Raw genomic sequence first — 20,001 nt, forward strand, 5'->3', positions numbered from 1 at the left:
ACTCACTCAAGTAAAGCTACACACGTATAATTTGAACATTGTAGAACAGTAATATGAGCATTAAAATCCTGGACTCACCTTTAATTTTTCAGATTCTGGGTTTTTCCACAGCACTGTCATACGCTCCATGTTAATCCTACGGGAGAAGAAGAAACCTTGCCTCAGGCGGTCTTCGACCAATAGGAAAATGATACCGCGTTGTCGCAACTCTGAAAACTACGTTTTCATATAGGGACTCTAATTGCGATCGGCCGTGTTTCACTTGAATCCCTGTGCTAGACTCCAAACAAAGCAAGCTTCCTCCAGGCACATTGAACTCTGATGATGAATCCGTTAAAAATCGGAAGCGAAAATGGAAGGTAACCCTATGATTTGGCGATTCCTCAAAGATTGCCCAAAATTTAAAGTTTGGTAAGTAATTCCAAATTTTTACCTAATTGCTGGTCATTTTCTACGCCTTTTGTTTCGATTAAATCGTTTTCACTTCACGAGTTTTGAAATTAACAACTCATTATAGAAAGAAAGAAGAAGAAAGCATGTATGGTTTAGTTTGCTTTAACTTATTCAGTTTAGCCGATGAACATGCTAATATAGTAGCTCCTACAACAGGAATCAGCCAGTCAGATTTGTAGAATCCATGGGATTTTTCCTCCAATGAAACTCGCGTCTGAGCAGCATATCAGCTGGCGCATGCTTCCCATCTCATTTTCTCATCGAGTGCTGAAAAGATGGTAAGAAAGCATAGCTGATGTACACATCTGCAGTTTTATTTATATATAGTTCTGATTGCGTATTCATGATTTTTTTTTTCATTTGTAGCACAAATTGAAGTACTCTCAAAAGGAGAAAGTTAAGCAGTTCATAGCATTTACTCAGACAGGTGAAAAAACAGCAATATATTGCCTTTCCCAACATGACTGGAAGTTGGATGTTGCATCTGATAATTATTTCCAAAATCCTGAACTGTACTTTCGTGAACAGAAAGCTACAGTTGACAAAAAAAAGTTAGAAAATTTATATTCAAAATATAGAGGTATGTATTTATTAGGCTTAATAATTTAAAATATAGTATAAACATATTGACAAAAATCTGGATGATGCTTGAAAACCCTACTTTTGCTTCAGTTGTAATCTACTTTGTCTTTGTAGAATGTTGTAACTCAGTATTCTATTGCATTTAAAGGTTTTACTGCCCTTCATGTTAAATAATTTCTTAAATTTTTTGGTGAACATAGTTAAATCGCTAGCAAATGGATCTATCAACCCTATAGATTTTACTCTTAATGTTTGCTTTTTATTTTTGAAATGTTAAAGACAAATTATTGTATTATTTTTTCATGAAATATACTTGAAGAGTGATAAAAAATATAAACGTAAAGTAAACTTCAAGTTATCGGTTTCAATCTGCATGTCGCAAATCAACCACACTAATGAAAATCAAACGTCTTTGGGCAGATCAGACCCCAACCCAATGTTAGCCCTGGCTAAACATGGCTTGCCATCCTTTTCTATTTGTAAATTGATTATGGGGCTTTAGGAAACGTTTGTAAACAAAATAATTTTCAACAAATTTTTGTTTGTTGATCCGCGTCAAATACAATTTTTCATATTTTTTAGCTATTGAAGTTACCTGTTTGTTTATATACTCTGATTTTCAAAAGTTTGCTTTTCTTTTATTCTGGGGGAGCTAAATGAATAAATTGGTATTTTTTATTCGGAAAGTTACTCTATTGATCCAGTGCAATATAAACAGCAGAGTGGTTTAAAAAATCTTATAAGGAGTGCACCATTGCAATTAGTTGCATTTAAGTTCAATAATGGGGTATGAGCATTTCTTCAGAAAAAGTTATTTTGCATTCCGAACATCTCAATTTTTCTACTTTTCACAAGATTAACAATTTCTAGAATGACAAAATATGTACTTTTGTTGGACTGCAAAAGTTCTGGAGGAACTGAAAGGAAAAAAGGAGCTGAATTTGGCACATTTTGGTAACAAGATACTAGCCTAATCAGAAACGAGTGACCTGGCCCTTGATGAGTCCCAGGCTCGAAATCGGTGCAGTGTAAGTTTTATAAGAGGGTTTTAGGGAGAGGAGGGCAGGGGCGTGCACAGGGGGGAGAAGGGACACTTGTTGGCCTGAGCCTGAAGGTGGCACCAATATTTTTAAAATCAGGGTTAAACAATAGGGAGGGGGACTAAACTGCTAAAATGCTTCGCAAAGTATTTTAGCAGTTGAATTTAAAAAAAATTTAGAACACATTTTTTTTTAATAATTTACTTTCATTTTAATTCATGAATCAGTTAATACTTTATTACATTTATCATCCAAAATTAAATCAGCTTAACTTGCTAAAATATGAAAAATTTTTAAAATACTCATCAACTAATTTTTCTCATGAGTTTCAACCAACCTTGTGGAATAAAATATCCTCAGTTTAAAATTAATTTTCAAAAAATGAAGCAACTAAAACATCAGAAATAATGCTCAGTATCATTTTATCCTAAATCTATCTTTATCTTCAACATGATTATTGCTATTATTCTGGATGGTGATGAACTAGTTAATGTATTTTCCCTGGCAAGACATAAAATATGGCTACCTTTCTTAAAATGCTAGATGTTTTGAACGAAGGTTCACTGAACCTGTTTAGAACCATGATTATGTTGGCGGGATCGCAGGATTCTCCCTCTACAGCAGCATTTCTTAATTTCTTTGATTAGTGGAACCCTTTTTAATGATCGCTTTTTTTGTGGAACCTCTTGTGTTTCAATAGTTTGCAGTGGCACAGTAGGTGTTCTGTTTCGGAGAGTGCCCAGGTTCTTGTCTCTAAGAGACTATTACATTAATTACTTATCAATAAATCGCTAATTAAATGTACATAATTATAGATCATTTTAATTATTGGTAATTGGTAATTATTATTTCTTTTTGTAAAATACAGTCGGACCCCGATTTAACGAAATCATCGGGACCGAAACTTCTATACGTTAAATCAGGGTTATTCGTAATATTAGGGTGTGAAAAAAAAATTGCACTTACTTTATCTATAAGCCCTAATAAGCAATTGAGCATAAATATCCAAAAAAAGAAAGTGTACACTTTTTGTTTAGTATTCTACGAATTATTACCCACTCGTTAATTCAAAATTTTAAAGTACTGAGCAATAGATTTTTTGACAATTTCTTTGATACCTTGGCAGGAAATATTGTTCTTTCAACTTTATGAAACGAAGGAAATACTGTCTGATTTACAACCTGCTGCATGAGATATGTTTTTACAGTTTCCAGGCCATGTAAAGCGTTTGAGAAAGCAAGTTTTATTGCTTTCTGCGTCAGAATCACTATTCATTGGCTGCCTCCTCATCACCCGCCAAAAATTGCAGATTCTAATAAAAGAGTTTTTCTGCTTCGGGCAATGTGGATGTGTCATTTGGAAAACAATCCAATATTTCCTAATTCAAACTGACAAAAAAGAATGTTTTTTTGGCTGTTGAAATGTTTCGTTAATTTGGGGTTTATTGTTCGTTAAATCGAGATTTTTGCTTTCATGGGAGAAAAATAAAAATTCACTAAATCGCGAAGTTCATTAAATAGAGGTTAGTTAAATTGGAATCCGACTGTACCAGTACGTTCCCATTTGTGATTCTGAGAAATACTCGGAATTTTTTAAAAAGGATAAATAACCTAAGAATTAATGCATGAGTTATATGATTAAAATATCTTCTTAGTTAGGAAAAGAAATACTGATGTGTTTTACCTACAAAAGTGTTAATAATTCAATTAAATTTACGCAGAAAAAGTTTTTAATCCTTAAAGTTAAAATTTTTTAAATATCTCTTATTTTTTAAATTTTTTTTATTTATTTACAAATTAGAGTTTTTGATGTCAATGTGTGTTCCATCAGACATTCTGTCTGAGACAGAACTAGAATTGCTGTACATATAGGGGTCTTAGACAGACCTAAACCATTTAGAACCTCGTGACCAGTACTCCTCCTTAAATTGGTCCTCACTCGTTAAATGCTGAAATTGTCTTTTCAATAACGCAATTGATCAGTGCAATTTTATGCTATCTTTGGAGACATTAAGGTGAAAAATAGATGTTTTGGAGTTGATCTTGAAAAAATATCAAAGTTAAAACCTTAAAGGCATCATTTCATTCTGTTTTTGATAGCTAAAAATTAGCATTATTTTTGGCGAAAAATAAAATTTTTCCCATAGCATAGTGGCTAACCCAGAAGGGTAATAGTACTTAGATTAGATGCGAAAGTGGCAGTAAATGTATGTTTAAAAAGGAGGTATTTTTGTCGATTTTTTAAGTGACAAATTTGAAAGGTGTGAAAAGAAAATCTCATGGAACCCCTGAGAGAGCTCCGTGGAACCCTGGGGTTCCGCGGAACACAATTTAAGAAACGCTGCTCTACAGCACGTACTATCACCACCCTTATTAGCCTTTCTGTATTATGAAGCCTGTGAGCACACCTGGGTCCAGGGCCGTACCCCCCGAAATCTGAAATGTTTTGTACCGTAAAACAGAAGAAAGTTTTTTTTTTAATTTCTCATATCAGAAAAGGAAAATAACAAAGGTTTTTTATTCTTAATTTTGTAACTATTAAACGAGTGAAAATTTGAAGAAATACAGAAAAAGCAATTCTAGTTCTCATTAGCTACAAAGCATACTTGAAATTTAGACCCTCAATTAGGACTTCCCGTGCACAGAAATTTTGGGGCTCCTCACAACTGACTTTTTCGGGCCCCCTCCATATTGTTTACCCCTATTTTCAGCCCTAGTTTAAAAAATATTGGGCCACCTTCAGGCTTAGGCCCGGGCCAACAGGTGTCCCTTCTCCCCCCTGTGCACACCCCTGCTCCTCCTCTACGTAAAACTCTTATAAAACTTACACTGCACCGATTTCGAGCCGGGGACTTTCCAAGGACCGGGCCCTTAGTTTCCGATTAGGCTAGTATCTGGTTACCAAGATGTGCCAAATTCAACTTCTTGATATATCCTGAGTGAAAAATGCAAAAATCATGATTCTCGCATTTTTGTAACATATTTTTCAAGATAAATTTTTGTGATTGATGTGTTCCATGTTTTGCCATTTATTTAATACTGAATTCAGTATTTTGGAAGTTCTTTTGTTATTGCTCGTTTTTATCTTACTTCTACTGCATACTGTTAATATCTGAAGCATGAGAAAAAGAAATCCACTTACTCTACTCTATTTCATTTTTTGAAAACTTGTGATTGAAAAAAAAAATGTTTGTTTTGAGAAATATTTCGTTACATTTATTTTTAACTTAAAACTGCTGTGTCTTACAAAGTTATAAACATTTTGTAAGACTGTGCAATCAACCTCTGAAAAGTGCAAATAAAGTGCTTTAAATAATTTCAACTGTTCTAGAGTCTTTGAAAATTATTTAGGTTTTTGAAATTCCTTGAAAAGTTCTTCAATTCTGTCTCTCATCAAGAAACTAAAGTATGAATTGTCCAAATAGCCAGAATATTACTCTTTCGTTCTTATTTCCTGAATCTCTGCATCATTTATTTTAAACCATTTTGTACTATTTTATACTGTAGAACATTTGATGAAAATGGGAGGATGTTGGGGAAGTGATCAACAAACTACACTAAAAGCCAATATGAGCAAATGAGGATGTGCTTCTCCTTTCTCCTCTCTCGTTTTACCTCTCTGTCGATTAATGTCAACGATTTGTATAGCAAGCAATTTTTATTTTGATTGATCTTGATTTGCAAAAGAATGCATAACTTTTAAAAGACTTTGTTTTCCTACTTTTCTTCATACTTTTTTAGTCTCAAGCGTAGTTTAGCATTTTGTAGTTTACATTTTGAGGGACTGAGGAAGGGAAGAAATATTCATGTGTGTCAATTGGGAGTAGAACATTTGTCAGCTGTTTTGTAGTAGAATTTCGTGTATTTTGGGTCAGTTTTATTTTTGTCATCCTAGAGAAAACTGAAATATTTAAGTCAGAGCGAAATATCTAGGTTGATGAATGAGCCAGACAGTTAGTTAAAGGAATGTGATTTTCCATGTGCAAATTCTAGTGAATCTGATTGCTCAGATGATACAAAAATGTTTGATTATGCCATTTTTAGTGGGCACAATTTAAATGCGTATTCTAGTGTGGAGTATTTAAATGTGAATGAATGTCAAACTGATGTTAAACAACTGCCGTCTCTGGAGTACTGCCAATAGTGGTATCCATAGAAACAGTTCAGATTCTATTGAGAAAGAACTATATATTTTTTAAATTTGTTTTCCACAAATGAGATAATTGGAATCATTGTAAATGAAACCAACAAATTTAGAATAGTTAAAACTAGCTTTATAAAAAAAAATTTAAAAAAAAAGAGAACACTCAGGAGCATAACAAGGGCTTGGCAGGAGTGATTCTCGCCAGAGGCGTAGCAGTCAGGGGGGGGGGGGCGACATTTCGACTGATTTTTTTTAAAAAATTAAAGTTTTTTTTTTTTGAGATTTTTTAAAAAATAGACCATATAAGTAAGAATTTGCTTCAATAATATATATATATATATATATATATATATATATATATATATATATATATATATATATATATATATATATATATATATATATATGTAAAAAAACTCAAGAAAAAGAGCTAAAGGGGAAAATGAAACAATCGTTAATTCTCAAAAAAAAAAAAAGGATTTTACCTGAGGGCCACAATGGTCGATTTATTGAATCTAACTGGACAAAAATCAAAATTGCATCATTGTTATTTCGCGATAACTAATATTTTATTAGAAACTTAAATACCTATAAATCAAGGAACCATGTCTAATTTGGACGGGACGTTCCTGAATTTTTTCCTGTTATGGGTTGAAGTTCGCATTTAGCAAAAATGCATTTTGTGACCTTCTACATGGAAGATAATTGGTTATCGTTAAAATTTGTCTGCCTAATTTTAAATTTTTTATGCTTATGTATTGTCATTGTGTTATCCAATGTTAATAATATTTATCAGTTTCATTAATTAAATGCGAGTTTTAGATGCATTTTTTTCCAAGATAAAAAGTGACGAATAATACACCATTTCATCAAAAGTTATTAGAGCAGCAAAAAAAATTCTTCACGAGCCTCCGCCTTCTAATTTACGTTTTTATATACCTGGTATATCGAAAAACATCTGGGCAAAATACTATAGCCGGATCTATCCGGCCATACGAGTATTATCAATTTTCATGAATCATAGTGTCAAAAACTAAATTTCTATTCAATAAAGATGATCATGTTTGATTTCCTTTTCAATTCAGTAATGTTTTTTTAACTATCGTCTGCTGTTGAATTTATGCTGATTTAATGGTTTCATTAAAAAAGAAACTTTTTTTGATGTTTGGCTTCTAAATAAGGACTCGAATAGTGTATATAATTTTGTGATTGAAACTTTAAACTTGAATGACTGTAAGAATGATATTAAGCTAAGTGTTGTAAATACTGCAAATAACTTTTGTGTACATGTAAAAGACAAATGAAAGCGTTGCTCTTCCTCACAGAAAACTTTCTTGCAAAAATTTCTATTTGGTTAAAAAGTGATATTATATTTGATGAAAGAGTTGTTGAAGAAGATGTCATAAGACTTCCAGGATCTTCAAAAATACAGAAAAATTTTGCAGCTCGCGGGCGACCTACAACAGTAGCGTAACTTAAAATTTTCGGCCCCACCACAAAATCTGATTTTGGGCCCCCTACTAAAAATAGTATTAATGTATATTTGTAGTACAATTTTTCGATTTTGTCAGCCCCACAATTTTTTTCCAACACACATACACACTATATATATATATATATATATATATATATATATATATATATATAAAAGAGTGGTCCTCATTTTTGAAGTTGCAGATATTTTACGCGACGCCCCCTTAATTTGTTCCATTATACAAATAAATGATCCTTGCAAACTTTTAAGTCAATCCATGAATATTAACACGTGCCCCTAGGACCCCCTTCTTTGAGTTTCGAAGAAAAAATTGCAGATTTTCTCATTTTTATGTAAAAATATTCTAACGTCTTATATTTAAATTTAATTTTGAACCTCAATAGGCGCTGCTACTTCCAGACTGACCATTCTCTCACTTTCATTCTGTAAAATTTAACATGTTACAGAGGGTACATGTACACCAATGGCCTTGGGTCAAGCGTACGGCTTTTCTACGCTTGTTCCAACCATGCGGCAGGAGAACGTTTCCTCCCATCAAGATGGACACAAGGGATTCTATAGGCCATTAATGAATGATCTTTGACAACAACAAATTGCCTCCTCCAGGCTTTGGGGGTGTTGATTTACAAAATTCCCTGTTGTATGTAATAGGTGTGGCAAATAGTCGCAAGGTTTCAATGCTATAAATATAGGTAATTGCAATTATATTTTAATTTGCTGTTCTTGAGTTATAAACATACCTAAATGCTTATGCAATTTGTAATTTTTAAAATATAAATTTCGAAAAATCCTCGATTACTCGTAACGTAAAAATGTACTGTATTTTACATAGCTAAAATATAAATTAAAAAAATATATCGAGATCGGAACAATGTAGAAATCTATAAATTAATTTTCTTCCATTTCAGTACATAGTGCTTTATTATCATCGAATTCTTGCGATTCACAAGGTTTAGAAACCGAAATGGGTATCTATCCTAACCTGTTGAACTTTTGTTTTCCACAGCTGGTCTACCACAATGCAAAAACTATTGATATTATCTCGCCTTTCAGGACTGTTAGACAAATGCCATATTAGGGATAAAGATGTTGTTCATTTATTTACAGCCTATGTAGATGCAGTAAATTTAAATCCAAATGACCTAGTGATCAATCGTACATTCCTTAAGAGAGCAAGAGAAAATCTTCGAGACGTAAAATGAAATTTCATGAATTTAAATTTAGATTTTGTAGATATTCACTGGGATACACAGCTACATCCAGATGTAACTGGAAAAAAAACGCCGACAGGATTACCTTGACAGCTTCAGGTCCTAATGTTGAACAGCTACTCGGAATTCCTTAGATATTTCTTCAGTTGTATATGATATCTTAGATGATATCTCTTTATTGCTAACTGCTCTAGCTGTAGTGTTTGATACAACGACTTGCAATACCAACCGTATAAATTGTCCATGCAATTTCTTAGAGCAAAAACTGAATGGTGATATATTACATTTGGATTGCCATCATCATGCACTTGAAATCGTTCTGCAGAGTGTGTCCTTATAGAAGTTCTTGCCTTTCTTAGTTCTAGATCAGATATTCAATTATTTAAGCTCTTTAAAACTTTGTGGAAAGATTTCCATCATTCAGAACTTATAACATTTCAATCAAGTACACATATCACTTAAATTCTAAAAGATGAAGTTGATGACATATTGTTCGTAAAAAGCGGAACTGAGAAAGATTACAGAGAATTCTCGTAACTTGTAATATTTCCTGGTGAATTTCTTCCTACAGGGATATGCTTTGGGCAACCTGGAGCTTATCTCTGAGCCACATGGGTGGCAAAAGGAATTTTTGTTGGAAAATTTTTAAATTTAGGAAACAATTTAAATTGACCTTACATGAAAAGAAAGCCCTTCAATGCTGTTTTACAAAGCTGTTTTACAATTAAATGCTGTATGAAGATATAGTTTTTCACAGCAAACCAAGCGAGGCTCCTTTGAATAATATATAATATGTCTGAAAAATTAGTAGCGTACAAAATGATGACAAACATGCAGCAGAAGCAGTGATTAGAAAATTCATAAATCACTTATGGTATTTAGGGGATAAACTAGTCGCTTTGTCGGTAATAGATGAAGGAATTAACTTTGAAGATAGGAAATGACTAGTCCAAAAAGTGCTTGTGATAAGGAAGAGGTGTCTGGTGACTGTTTAACAAATTTTAGATAACAGTAGATGATTTGGAATACTTTTTAATAAAGATCTTTTTCTTTAAAGAATCAATTACGAGTCAATAAAACTTTTTGATAAGTTACAAATACTAAAAGATTTTTTCCTATTTGATCCTGATTCACGGCAAAATGAAGGAAAGCTATTTAAAGGGAAGAGACATCGCTAAAATACTGAAAATTGTGAATGATACAATTGAAAGAGGAGCACAATTAATTTACCAAATATGAGTCACAAAAATAATTGATTTTACAGACCGTCCAAGACTATCGAAAAAAAATACACACTATCGAGATACATTGAGAAAAGCGTACGATTAAGGAACGTTTCTAAAGCATTATTTCATTCCAGGGGCGCCGACTTGCAAAATTTTTTTTTTTGGGGGGGGGCGGAAATCACCGGGGGTTTAGACTGTTCCCTCGGAGGTCCCCCACCCCAAATAAAGATCAGATTTTTGTAGCTTAAAAATGCCATATTTTCTGGTGTGTATAATTTTAACAAATAAACAGCATGTGACATGGCGTTTTCGAAGTAAAAGAATCTAAAAATTGGTTTACAAATTTTCTGGTTCAACTTTTAAATCATATCACTTGTCTTAGTAAGAGTTTTTTTGTTCTATTTTATGTGGAGCCGTGCAGTGCCGTAGCTAAGCATTGATATTATAAGGTAGAAAGGACACTTGACTTGAATGGAAAGGTACTCCCAGAGACGCTGACTTTCAAAAAATCGGGGGGGGGGGGGACTGGGGGAAATTTTCTAAATTTAAGATGAAAAATAGTGAGTTTTAAAGTTTTTTTTTGAGCAGTTTCAAGTCTGTTGGGGAGAGTTTCTAATCTAATATCTCCCCAATGTTTTCTTTTGATACTAGCAGAGTGAATATATCTGAATAAGACTAACAAACAATTTCTAACTTTCATGAAGTTTATTTAAACAATAATGTAAATAGTTAAAACATGCTGTAAATGATAAAAATAAATACTAAGAACATAATCTCTCCACATGCTACTTTTGCATGAGATAACTAATACTGCAATGCAAACTGCATGACTATTGACTAAAAACTTCGATGAAGTAAACCCATTGGGAAATAAGCTAACTCCAGCCCATCATTTCCTATAAAGGGGGAACAGCACGAACAAGCAAGTTCGAATACCGATCGAGCGACCGCCTACAACAACGAGAGATGATCAAAGAGAGAAAGAACATAAGCCGCGAGCAGTTTAAATATCCCCCGGTCATTAGCATATCTGAGTCACGTGAACGGACACTCATCACTGCTATCGTAAGCACACGTGCCATCAGATTCATTCTAGAAGCATCAATGTGACATCATCCACTACGGACTTCCCGCCACAGGTGTACGAAAGTGAAACAAACATTCAGTCGATTCGACCAATATGAATGAGTGCTGATAAGAATCTTTTACTCCAGTCATGCAGAATGATTGGTAATACATTATAAGTAAGGAAAAACATTCTTTTACTATTGGTGTTGTGAGGTGATGAGACAGGATTATTTACTGTTGTTATTAACAGGCATTTATGCCTAACAAAGTCATATAATCACCATTAGAACCCCCAAAACTTGACAAGCCTGACACATATTTTTTGGCTTTGAAAAAAGGAGAAAATAAATACAAACACGCACAGTATTTTCGTAAAATGTTAATTTACGCATTTTTTTAAAGACCAGTTGGTTTTCATTAGTTATACCGGCTAACATATTCAAGCGTAAACGCAGTCTCTCAATGTCTAGGTTATTTATGAAAACTCAATTGATTTTTCAAAATTTGTTTCATCTCTGTTTAATAAAAGCAAGCACTCTTGTTCAACTGCTATAATCTGTGTGGGTCCAGTTGATGTAAACCGCCCAATAATGCAAGATTGCACCATTTCACAAACCTCAATGTGAAGTGTTTTGGGATTTTGAAATCATGTGGTGAGCTGGCTTCGTTGTTTTCATACTTTGGTATACGTCGATTCCGAGGATGCGAAGGATCATCATTTTGTGAAGATTTTGCTTTTAAACACAATTTCCAAAAGCGTTCAAAACTATCAGGCCTCCCATTTAATATACAAATCAAACCCTCATATATTTTTTGCAGATCAGCAACACTTAGATGAGCTCGCCGCAGCGCTGCTCACCAGCAACAGATTTGACCCGCAAGTTCGCGCATTGGGACAAATTCTAAGTGTGCTTGTAGCAATATAACACCATCATTATTCACACTACTCGTTTTCAGTTAACCTGCTTACTACCGTAATAATTATTTGTTTTAACTCATTACGGAATGTATTTTACAAGGTAAGCTATCTTCAAACAAGGAAAATAGAAGATAAATTTATGAGTTTAGAAAACATAATGTAACTAATACTTTTCTTGATTTATTGGGGGGGCTCTGCCCCCTCAAAAATATTGAAGGGGCTCGGGCCCCCTCAGGCCCCATGGAGTCGGCGCCACTGTTTCATTCTTATTCAACGTAAAATCTTTAGATGATATAAAGTAATTAAAAAGACTAATTTTAGTGCCACCTCACTATAAAAATATTTTGCAAACCTAGGAGAAACGATGCACTGGGTCTAGGGTCTAAAGTAAAAACTCGAAGATTTGTGGGAAAATTATCAAAAGTGTTAAAGTTCAATGGCCTACGGGCACGTGTTATTATAGACCGATCGAGTTCAAATTTTGCACACGTTACTTTTTATTATAGAGTCACAAAACTAGGGGAACACTTCTTGAATTCCGGAAAAAAAAATTTCCCATATAAATAAGGACCACCCTAATATATATATATATATAATCTTTTAGTTTAGAAAGGTATCATTAGCTACAGAAATCCGGAGAATTCGTCACAATGAGGTGTCAAAGAATTAGCCATATGAAATAAATTGTAACTATAATATTTGTACATAAATACAGGTTCAGGTAGAGTTTCGCTAAATAAGTCATCTGAAATTCTAGTTTAAAAAATAGAATTTCAGACTGCATGTGGACAAATGAAGGTTCAAAGCCCTTCGTCGTAAAATTTTCGAAATTAAAGTTTTAAAAACGCGATTGCAAGCCTTTTTTTTGTAACGTAATGGAAAGGGATCAGTGACTCTTCCAGAAATATTTTGGTATTGGAAGTTCGAAAACCGCAATTTTAAAAGATGATCTTAAACAACGAAGTTATCGGGGGTAATCCCCAGAAATATTTCGAGATTAAACTTCTAAAAATGCAGTAACTTTGATGGCATTTTGTGGAAGAATGAAGTTCAGAACTCTCCTCCAGAGTTTTTCGAATTTCCAAAATAGTGATTTTAAGCGTTCTTCAGTGATGTTAGAATGATGGAAAGTTCAGAGGCTATACCCATAAAATTTTTCGAAACTTTTAACACGTGATCGTAAGTCACCTTTGGAGGAAGAAGTCAGGGGCTCACATTAAAATCTTCCGATATTAAAATTCTATAAACATAATTTTAGATAATCTTCGTTGATGTTTCTGAAGGGGGGGGGGCTCGGGAACTCTCCCCCGGAAATTTTTTGAAATTGAACTCCTAAAAACGCAACTGTAGGCCTCCTTTAATAACATTGCAATAAGGGATTGAATTGGGGACTCTGCCCCATAATTTTCGAAATTGAAGTTCCAGAAACGCAATTTTAGGCGAATTTAGGTGATATTAAGAAGGCAAATTTTGAGGACCTGCTTTGTAAATTTTTGGAACTTAAAGTTTTAAAAACGCTATTACAAGCCTTTTTGGAATTTCGATTTCGGAAAATTAAGGAGCAAAGTTTCAAACCCCTCATTCCTTCTCCTAACTTTATCGAAAATGGCCTTCCAATGCATTTTTAGGATGTTATGTTAGGGGAAGCTGTTCAAAGATAAAACTTCTGGGGAAAAAATTGATATTGAAGTTCCCAAAACGCAATTTTAGATGATGTTCTGTAATTTTAAAAGGAACGAGGATTCGGAGGTTCTCTCCTGGAAATTTTTCAAAATTGAACTCTTGAAACGTAGTTCAGCTTTGATGACCTGAAGAGAAGGGATGGAGTTTCGGGGCTCTCCCAGCATTTTTTTAAATCAAAGCTTCGAAACAACAAATTTGAGAAGAGATAAAGTTTGGAGCTTTGCTCCGGAATTTTTTGAAATCGAAGTTCCAAGAAAGCAATTTTAAGCATGTTTTGGACACATTAAGTTGAATTAGGTTTTTCGTACTGTCTCCCAGAATGATTCCGAAATTGAAGTTTAAAAACAGAATAGGCTGTGTTTGGTGAAGTAAAAGGAAATTATTTAGCCTTAAGATCTCTTCTTTCCCACCTTCTTAGCAAAGTCCCTATCTTTTATTTGTTTGGAAAAAAAGTAAGAAAACTTGATAGGTGATATATTTTAGCAATTGCCCCCAAAAGAAGTTAACTTAAAACAAAGTAGCAATTGCATTTCTTTTCTTTAACTTGGGAGGTCAGGAGTTGGAAGTTATTCCTCCACCTAATGAAGGGACTGTTTACTGAATAGGCCAACTAGACCGAGGCCAAGGGCCCCTGATATTTGTGGGCCCCCAAGTGGCGAAATCTGTTTTAGCAAATGGCAAAAATTGTAATGTTTGGCTACAAGAGGGCACCGAAAAAGTGTTTAGTATACGACCAATATTTTAATAAGGGGCCCAAGGTCAATAGGTTCTGGTGCCCAAAACTAATATAAACATATAAAACTAAGTTTGATTTACGGAAAAATGTAATAAAATTAAATGAAAGCAAAGCTGAAAAAATTTCGGACCCCTTCTGATTCCTCCCCCCCCCCCAATCCAGATCCTACCTAAAAACTGCTATTGACTGTCTTTTTCATTATTATTATTTATTTTCCTTTTTATTTACTTTCAGGACTTTTCCCTTCTGTTAATGGCAGGTGGCCTAAGGGAGGGCAATTTAATACTTTTTGCACCGAGCCAAGGTTTTTCGCTCAGGGAAGTTAGGCCGCTGGCCCTTTTCCTCAGGGCCTGTTTACTGAATAGGGCAACTGTACCACAACCTAGTGCCCCTGCTATTTGGGGGCCCCAAATGGCTAAAATTGTTTTAGCAAATAGCAAAAATTGTAATGTTTGGCTTCATGAGCGACCCGAAAAAGAAGCCTAGGGCCCCGATATCTTAATCGGGGGCCCTAGATCCATAGATTCTGGGGTTGTAGGGGGCCCAGCACCAATAAAAGATTTTAGAACTAAGATTGATTTTCGGGAAAATTTAATAAAATTGAATGAAAACAAAGCTCAAAAATTTTCGCCCCCCCCCCCCCCCCCCCGCCTCGCAGAGTCTTGCGGTACGTAGTTATGCCACTGACCTACAACAACTTTTGAAAATTCAAGCCTTAAAACTAAAAAACTTAAAGTCGCATCTGTTATTCAAGATAGTAGTTCAGAGCAATTAGTTTTTGCCGCTCAAATTAGTCTTTGTTCTTCAGGAAAACGAGATGCTGCAGAACTCTTACAACAAGCAAATGTGTCACCAAAAAGAGCTACTAGAATAAAACAGCTGTAAAAAGAACCGTAACAAACTAACTCCTGACCAAGCTTTAGCCTACTATGTAAATACAAAACTGACAAAAAATCAGTACATTGAAACACACAAATTAGCTAAAAATCAGAATGCAAATATATATCCATGTTATGAAAAAGTATTAGAATCAAAGAAAAAATGTTACCCAGATGATATATATGTAATAACTGACATTTCTGCCAAAATAAATCTTCAGTCACTTATAAATCATACAATATTGCGGCTTTTTCAAAGTGAATGTGAAAAAAATCGAGGACCTTTTAACGGCAGATACTTCTTCCATAAATATGATTTTTAAATGGGGATGTGACCGAGCTTTTGGTCAAAGCACTTATAAACACAGGGTTCGTACGCCCTTGAAAAACCTTGAAAAGTGCTTGAAAAAAAAAAAGTTCATTTTCAAGTGCTTGAAAACCTTGAAAAAGTTTTAAAACCTTGAAAAAGTTTCTCAGTGCTTAAATTCTCTCAAAAATCAACGAATTGTGCTTAGAAGTTTTAAAAAAGTATTTCACCAATGCAATTTTCTGAACATGTGTTCAGTATGCAACATCGCGAAAAATTGCTTCCTTGTTTGGGATTTCAATCCTTTTGCATCTTGTAAATATTTTGATGTGTTTTACAACCGAAAGATATTTTGACATATGGTACCTTAGATTAGTTTATTTTTTGTTTAATTTCATTAATTAACAAAGAAATTAATTTGAAAACCATGACAACATTGAACTTACTCGGGTTTCGCGAAAAATTGCTCTTGTGTTTGAAATTTCAATCTTTTTGCATCCTGCAAATATTTAAATATTTTGGCTAATCAAATGTTAGTTTTGCATATGCTACCTTAGATTAGTATATTTTTTGTATAATTTTAATAAAATACAAATAAATTTATTTCATGGGAAACATGCCACGTCGAACGAACTCAGACTTTGCGAAAAATTGCTTCTCATGTTTGAAATTTCAATCTTTTTGCATCTTGCAAATATTTAAATATATTCACTAATCGGATGTTATTTTCATATTTGCTACCGTAGATTAGCATATTTTATGTTTAATTTCAGTAAAATATAAGTTTATTTTATGGGAAACATGACAACATTAAACTTAATTCGCGAAAATTTGCTTCCCTTGTTTGAGATTTCAATCCTTTTGCATTTTGTAAATATTTTTATATTTTTGGCAATTAGTAGTTATTTTGACACTGCTACATCAGATTAGCTTATTTTATTTTTTATTTTAATAACTAAAGAGTTAAAGAATTTATTACCTTGGTCTTGTTTAATTATTTGCTTATTTATTTTTGCAATTTTGAATGATTATCTTTACCTAATTTTTGGTCATAACAGATTTAAAAAAAAAAAAAAAAATTTAAATTTCAGCAGTTGAGCACCTAACAAATTAACTTAAAGTTTGTATTTTAAATATAAAGTTGATTTATATAATTTTATTTATAAGTACATCATTTTTTTACGTCTGCTAAAATAAATAAAGTGTATAACAGGGGTGGTTGTGTTATGATTATTCACTTGAAATCCAGTAGTGTTCGTTTTTATGTTTTTACCTCCCTATATCTCCAATTTTCCCCTTTTCCTCAAATGTTCAAAATTACTACTTTATTAAGGTTGTATTAAGGTACTTGGAGCTTACTGAAAGAGGCTTTAATCAGCAAAGGGGTAGATAGCTTAAGGAGGGTCATTCATCTTCATTTGGATCTAATAAATTGACCAGTACCAGCCTAGCTAGGCCCAGTGCCTGTTGCTGGTTATCAACAGGCACTGGGCATGGTATTTCTATGCCCAGTGCCTGTTGCTGGTTATCAACAGGCACTGGGCATGGTATTTCTATGCAGAATATTTTGACTTAAACTATTTTATGAATTGTACGCATAGCAAAAGCTATTGCTGTACATATGTATATTCAAGTAATAGGGGTCTTAGTTTTAAAAATTATTCCCCCCCCCCTTGCCCCATTTTGCTCTTTGAAACTTTCAGGTAATTTTTTATGAACTCACAAATCACAATTACACCTGAATATTATTGCCTTTCTAAATTTAAATTCTAATTTCAACAATAACCCATTTTTTCCCAAAATAAAACTACTTTTGTCATAATATATGTCAACTTCTTGTGAATCTTTTCAATTTCGAAATATGGCTCTATAAATCTAAACTTGCACATTTATTGTCTATTGCAAGTTAATCAATGAAAGCTGAATAGGCTCAAGTTTGCATTCAGAGTATTTATCACTGCTTAAGCTGCTTTTGTATATTTTGAGGTGTAGAGACTGGACTGTGGACTTTCATAAACTTTTCTTATTTCCTAATTTTTAAATTTACTCGAGGACAGTTGAAATGCCTTATTGGCTGAATAGCTAATAAATACATATGAATAATTGATTTGCATACTTATAAATGATTTGCAAACGTAATATTTTTAGAACTGAATAGTGCAAACTGAAATAACTTTCTGGGTAGTGTTTTTGTCCTAAACCACCCTTATATTGTAATAAACCACTGTATAGATATTGGAAATAAATGTTGAAACCGGGGGGGGGGGGGGGGAGTGACTTCAAAAACTCCTCTCTGGCAATGCCATTGAACTTGGATATTTTAGTTTTTTCCCATAAAAGTTAAAAGCACTTATGAAAGGTTTTTTTTAAGTATCAATTTGCTGATTCTAGAAAATATACAAACCTCTGACTGCTGCACCCTTTGAAAAACCTCAAAATTAAACCTCTTGGTATCTGCTTCTCTTTATGAACAAACTTTTCAAACATTTTCAGAAAAACTTTCAACGCAGTAGATCTTTCATCAAAGGATCTCTCCTTGTAGAAAAAACAATTTTGTTTTCCTATCCTTTTTTGTATTATTGCCTTATTTCTATGTGTTTGTAGTAAATGAAATCTGCATACAATATTTTTAGTACAAATTTATGATATTGCCTTGAAAACAAAATTTTTTACCTTGAAAAGTACTTGAAAAGTGCTTGAATTTTTTTCTGCCTAAAGGGTATGAACCCTGAAACAGCAATTCGAAAGCATTGAAGTCGGTTACAATGATTCATCTGTGTTTGCTATTTCATTAGTACCACTTCAATTCAAAAGTTAAGAAAAGGAGCTCTGGAAAAATCCTCGGCCATCTTCAACCAGATATTGCAAACCAATAAAAATAATTTTTGAAAAAGAGACTCCAACATTAATCAAGAAAGAAGTTGATAAAATAGAATCTCAAATAGCAAGCCTTTGTCCTTCAAAAATAAAAATTAATGATAGAGAATTTTTGGTGGGACAATCATTGGTAATGACTATGGTTGATGGGAAAATTTGTAGCATTCTAAATGAACAATCTAATCAAAAATGTTACATTTGCGGAGCTTGTCCTAAAGAAATGAATGCACTTAAAAAACATACTCAAAAATCAATAGATCCTTCAAAATTCAGATTTGGATTATCAGGTTTACATGCTTAGATCAGATGCTTGGAGTGTCTTCTTCATTTGTCATATAAACTAGAAGTGAAAAAATGGCAAGTAAGAAATCAAGAAGATAAGGAAACGGTAAAAAGGCGTAAAAAATATATTCAAGACAGATTTAGAAAAGAAATGGGCCTTTTGGTAGATATGCCAAAGCAAATTTCTGGAACAACAAATGACGGAAACACTGCTCACAGATTTTTTGCTAATCCGACTTTGTCATCCAATATAATGGGATTAGACATTGGACTTATACAGCGTTTTTCAATAATTTTACAAGCCGTTTCTAGTGAACAAGAAATAAATGAAGACGAATTTGAAAAGTTTACTTTTGACACTGCGAAACTGTATGTTCAACTATATAACTGGTATTTTTTGCCGGCTAGTGTGCATAAGTTGTTAATTCATGGAAGACAAATTATTGAGCATGCCATTCTATCAATAGGACAACTTTCTAAAGAAGCGCAAGAGGCTCGAAATAAAAATTTCAAATCTTTCCGAGAACATTTCTCATGAAAGTGTTCGAGGCAAAAAACTTTGGAAGACATAATACATATGTTACTTATTACGTCTGACCCTTTAATTACAAAGCTGAGAAGCAACTCTAAAAAACATGAGAATTTACTATCTAAAGAAGCTGCATTATTGTTGAGAAACAATCAAAAGATAGACTACAGTTCCTCAGACAGTAGTTCTGCTGAAGATAACGAAAATTTTAGTTACTGACGCTTTTATTTTATGTAGTTTTATGTGAAAATTCTAGTTACTGACACTTTTATTTTATGTAGTTTTATGTTTACTATCAATATAACGACCGAATTAAAACTTTTAACTCGGTTTGACAAACCAAAGTATTTTTGTCCAGCTAGATTTGTGAAATCGATCACTGTGGGGCGTGAAATTCAATTCCAATTCATTTAGTTTGCTGAAGACTTATACAGTCGAACCTTGATATCTTGAAACTCCTTATCTCAAAACCCCTTGATGTCTCGAAAAAACATTTTCCCCCTGCATTTTCTATAAAAACCCTTATGTATTTTCCATAGTTATCTCGAAATTTTTTTTCCGGAAACCCTTGA

The 20,001-nt window shown here is 33.4% G+C and overlaps 1 protein-coding gene across 2 annotated transcripts in view; it reads left to right on the forward strand.

The window, feature by feature from the left end:
* The first annotated feature begins 678 nt into the window (after window positions 1-678).
* Window positions 679-20,001, forward strand: part of LOC129218046 (DCN1-like protein 1) — a 42,885-nt gene continuing 23,562 nt past the window's right edge. For both annotated transcript variants that reach the window (XM_054852225.1, XM_054852226.1), the window contains exons 1-2: window positions 679-731; window positions 820-1,033. In XM_054852225.1, the coding sequence (XP_054708200.1) occupies window positions 729-731; window positions 820-1,033 (217 nt within the window). In that variant the 5' untranslated portion in view covers window positions 679-728. The remainder of the gene's footprint in view (window positions 732-819; window positions 1,034-20,001) is intronic.

The sequence above is a fragment of the Uloborus diversus genome, chromosome 3 (assembly GCF_026930045.1).
Source record: "Uloborus diversus isolate 005 chromosome 3, Udiv.v.3.1, whole genome shotgun sequence".
Lineage (NCBI taxonomy): Eukaryota > Metazoa > Arthropoda > Arachnida > Araneae > Uloboridae > Uloborus > Uloborus diversus.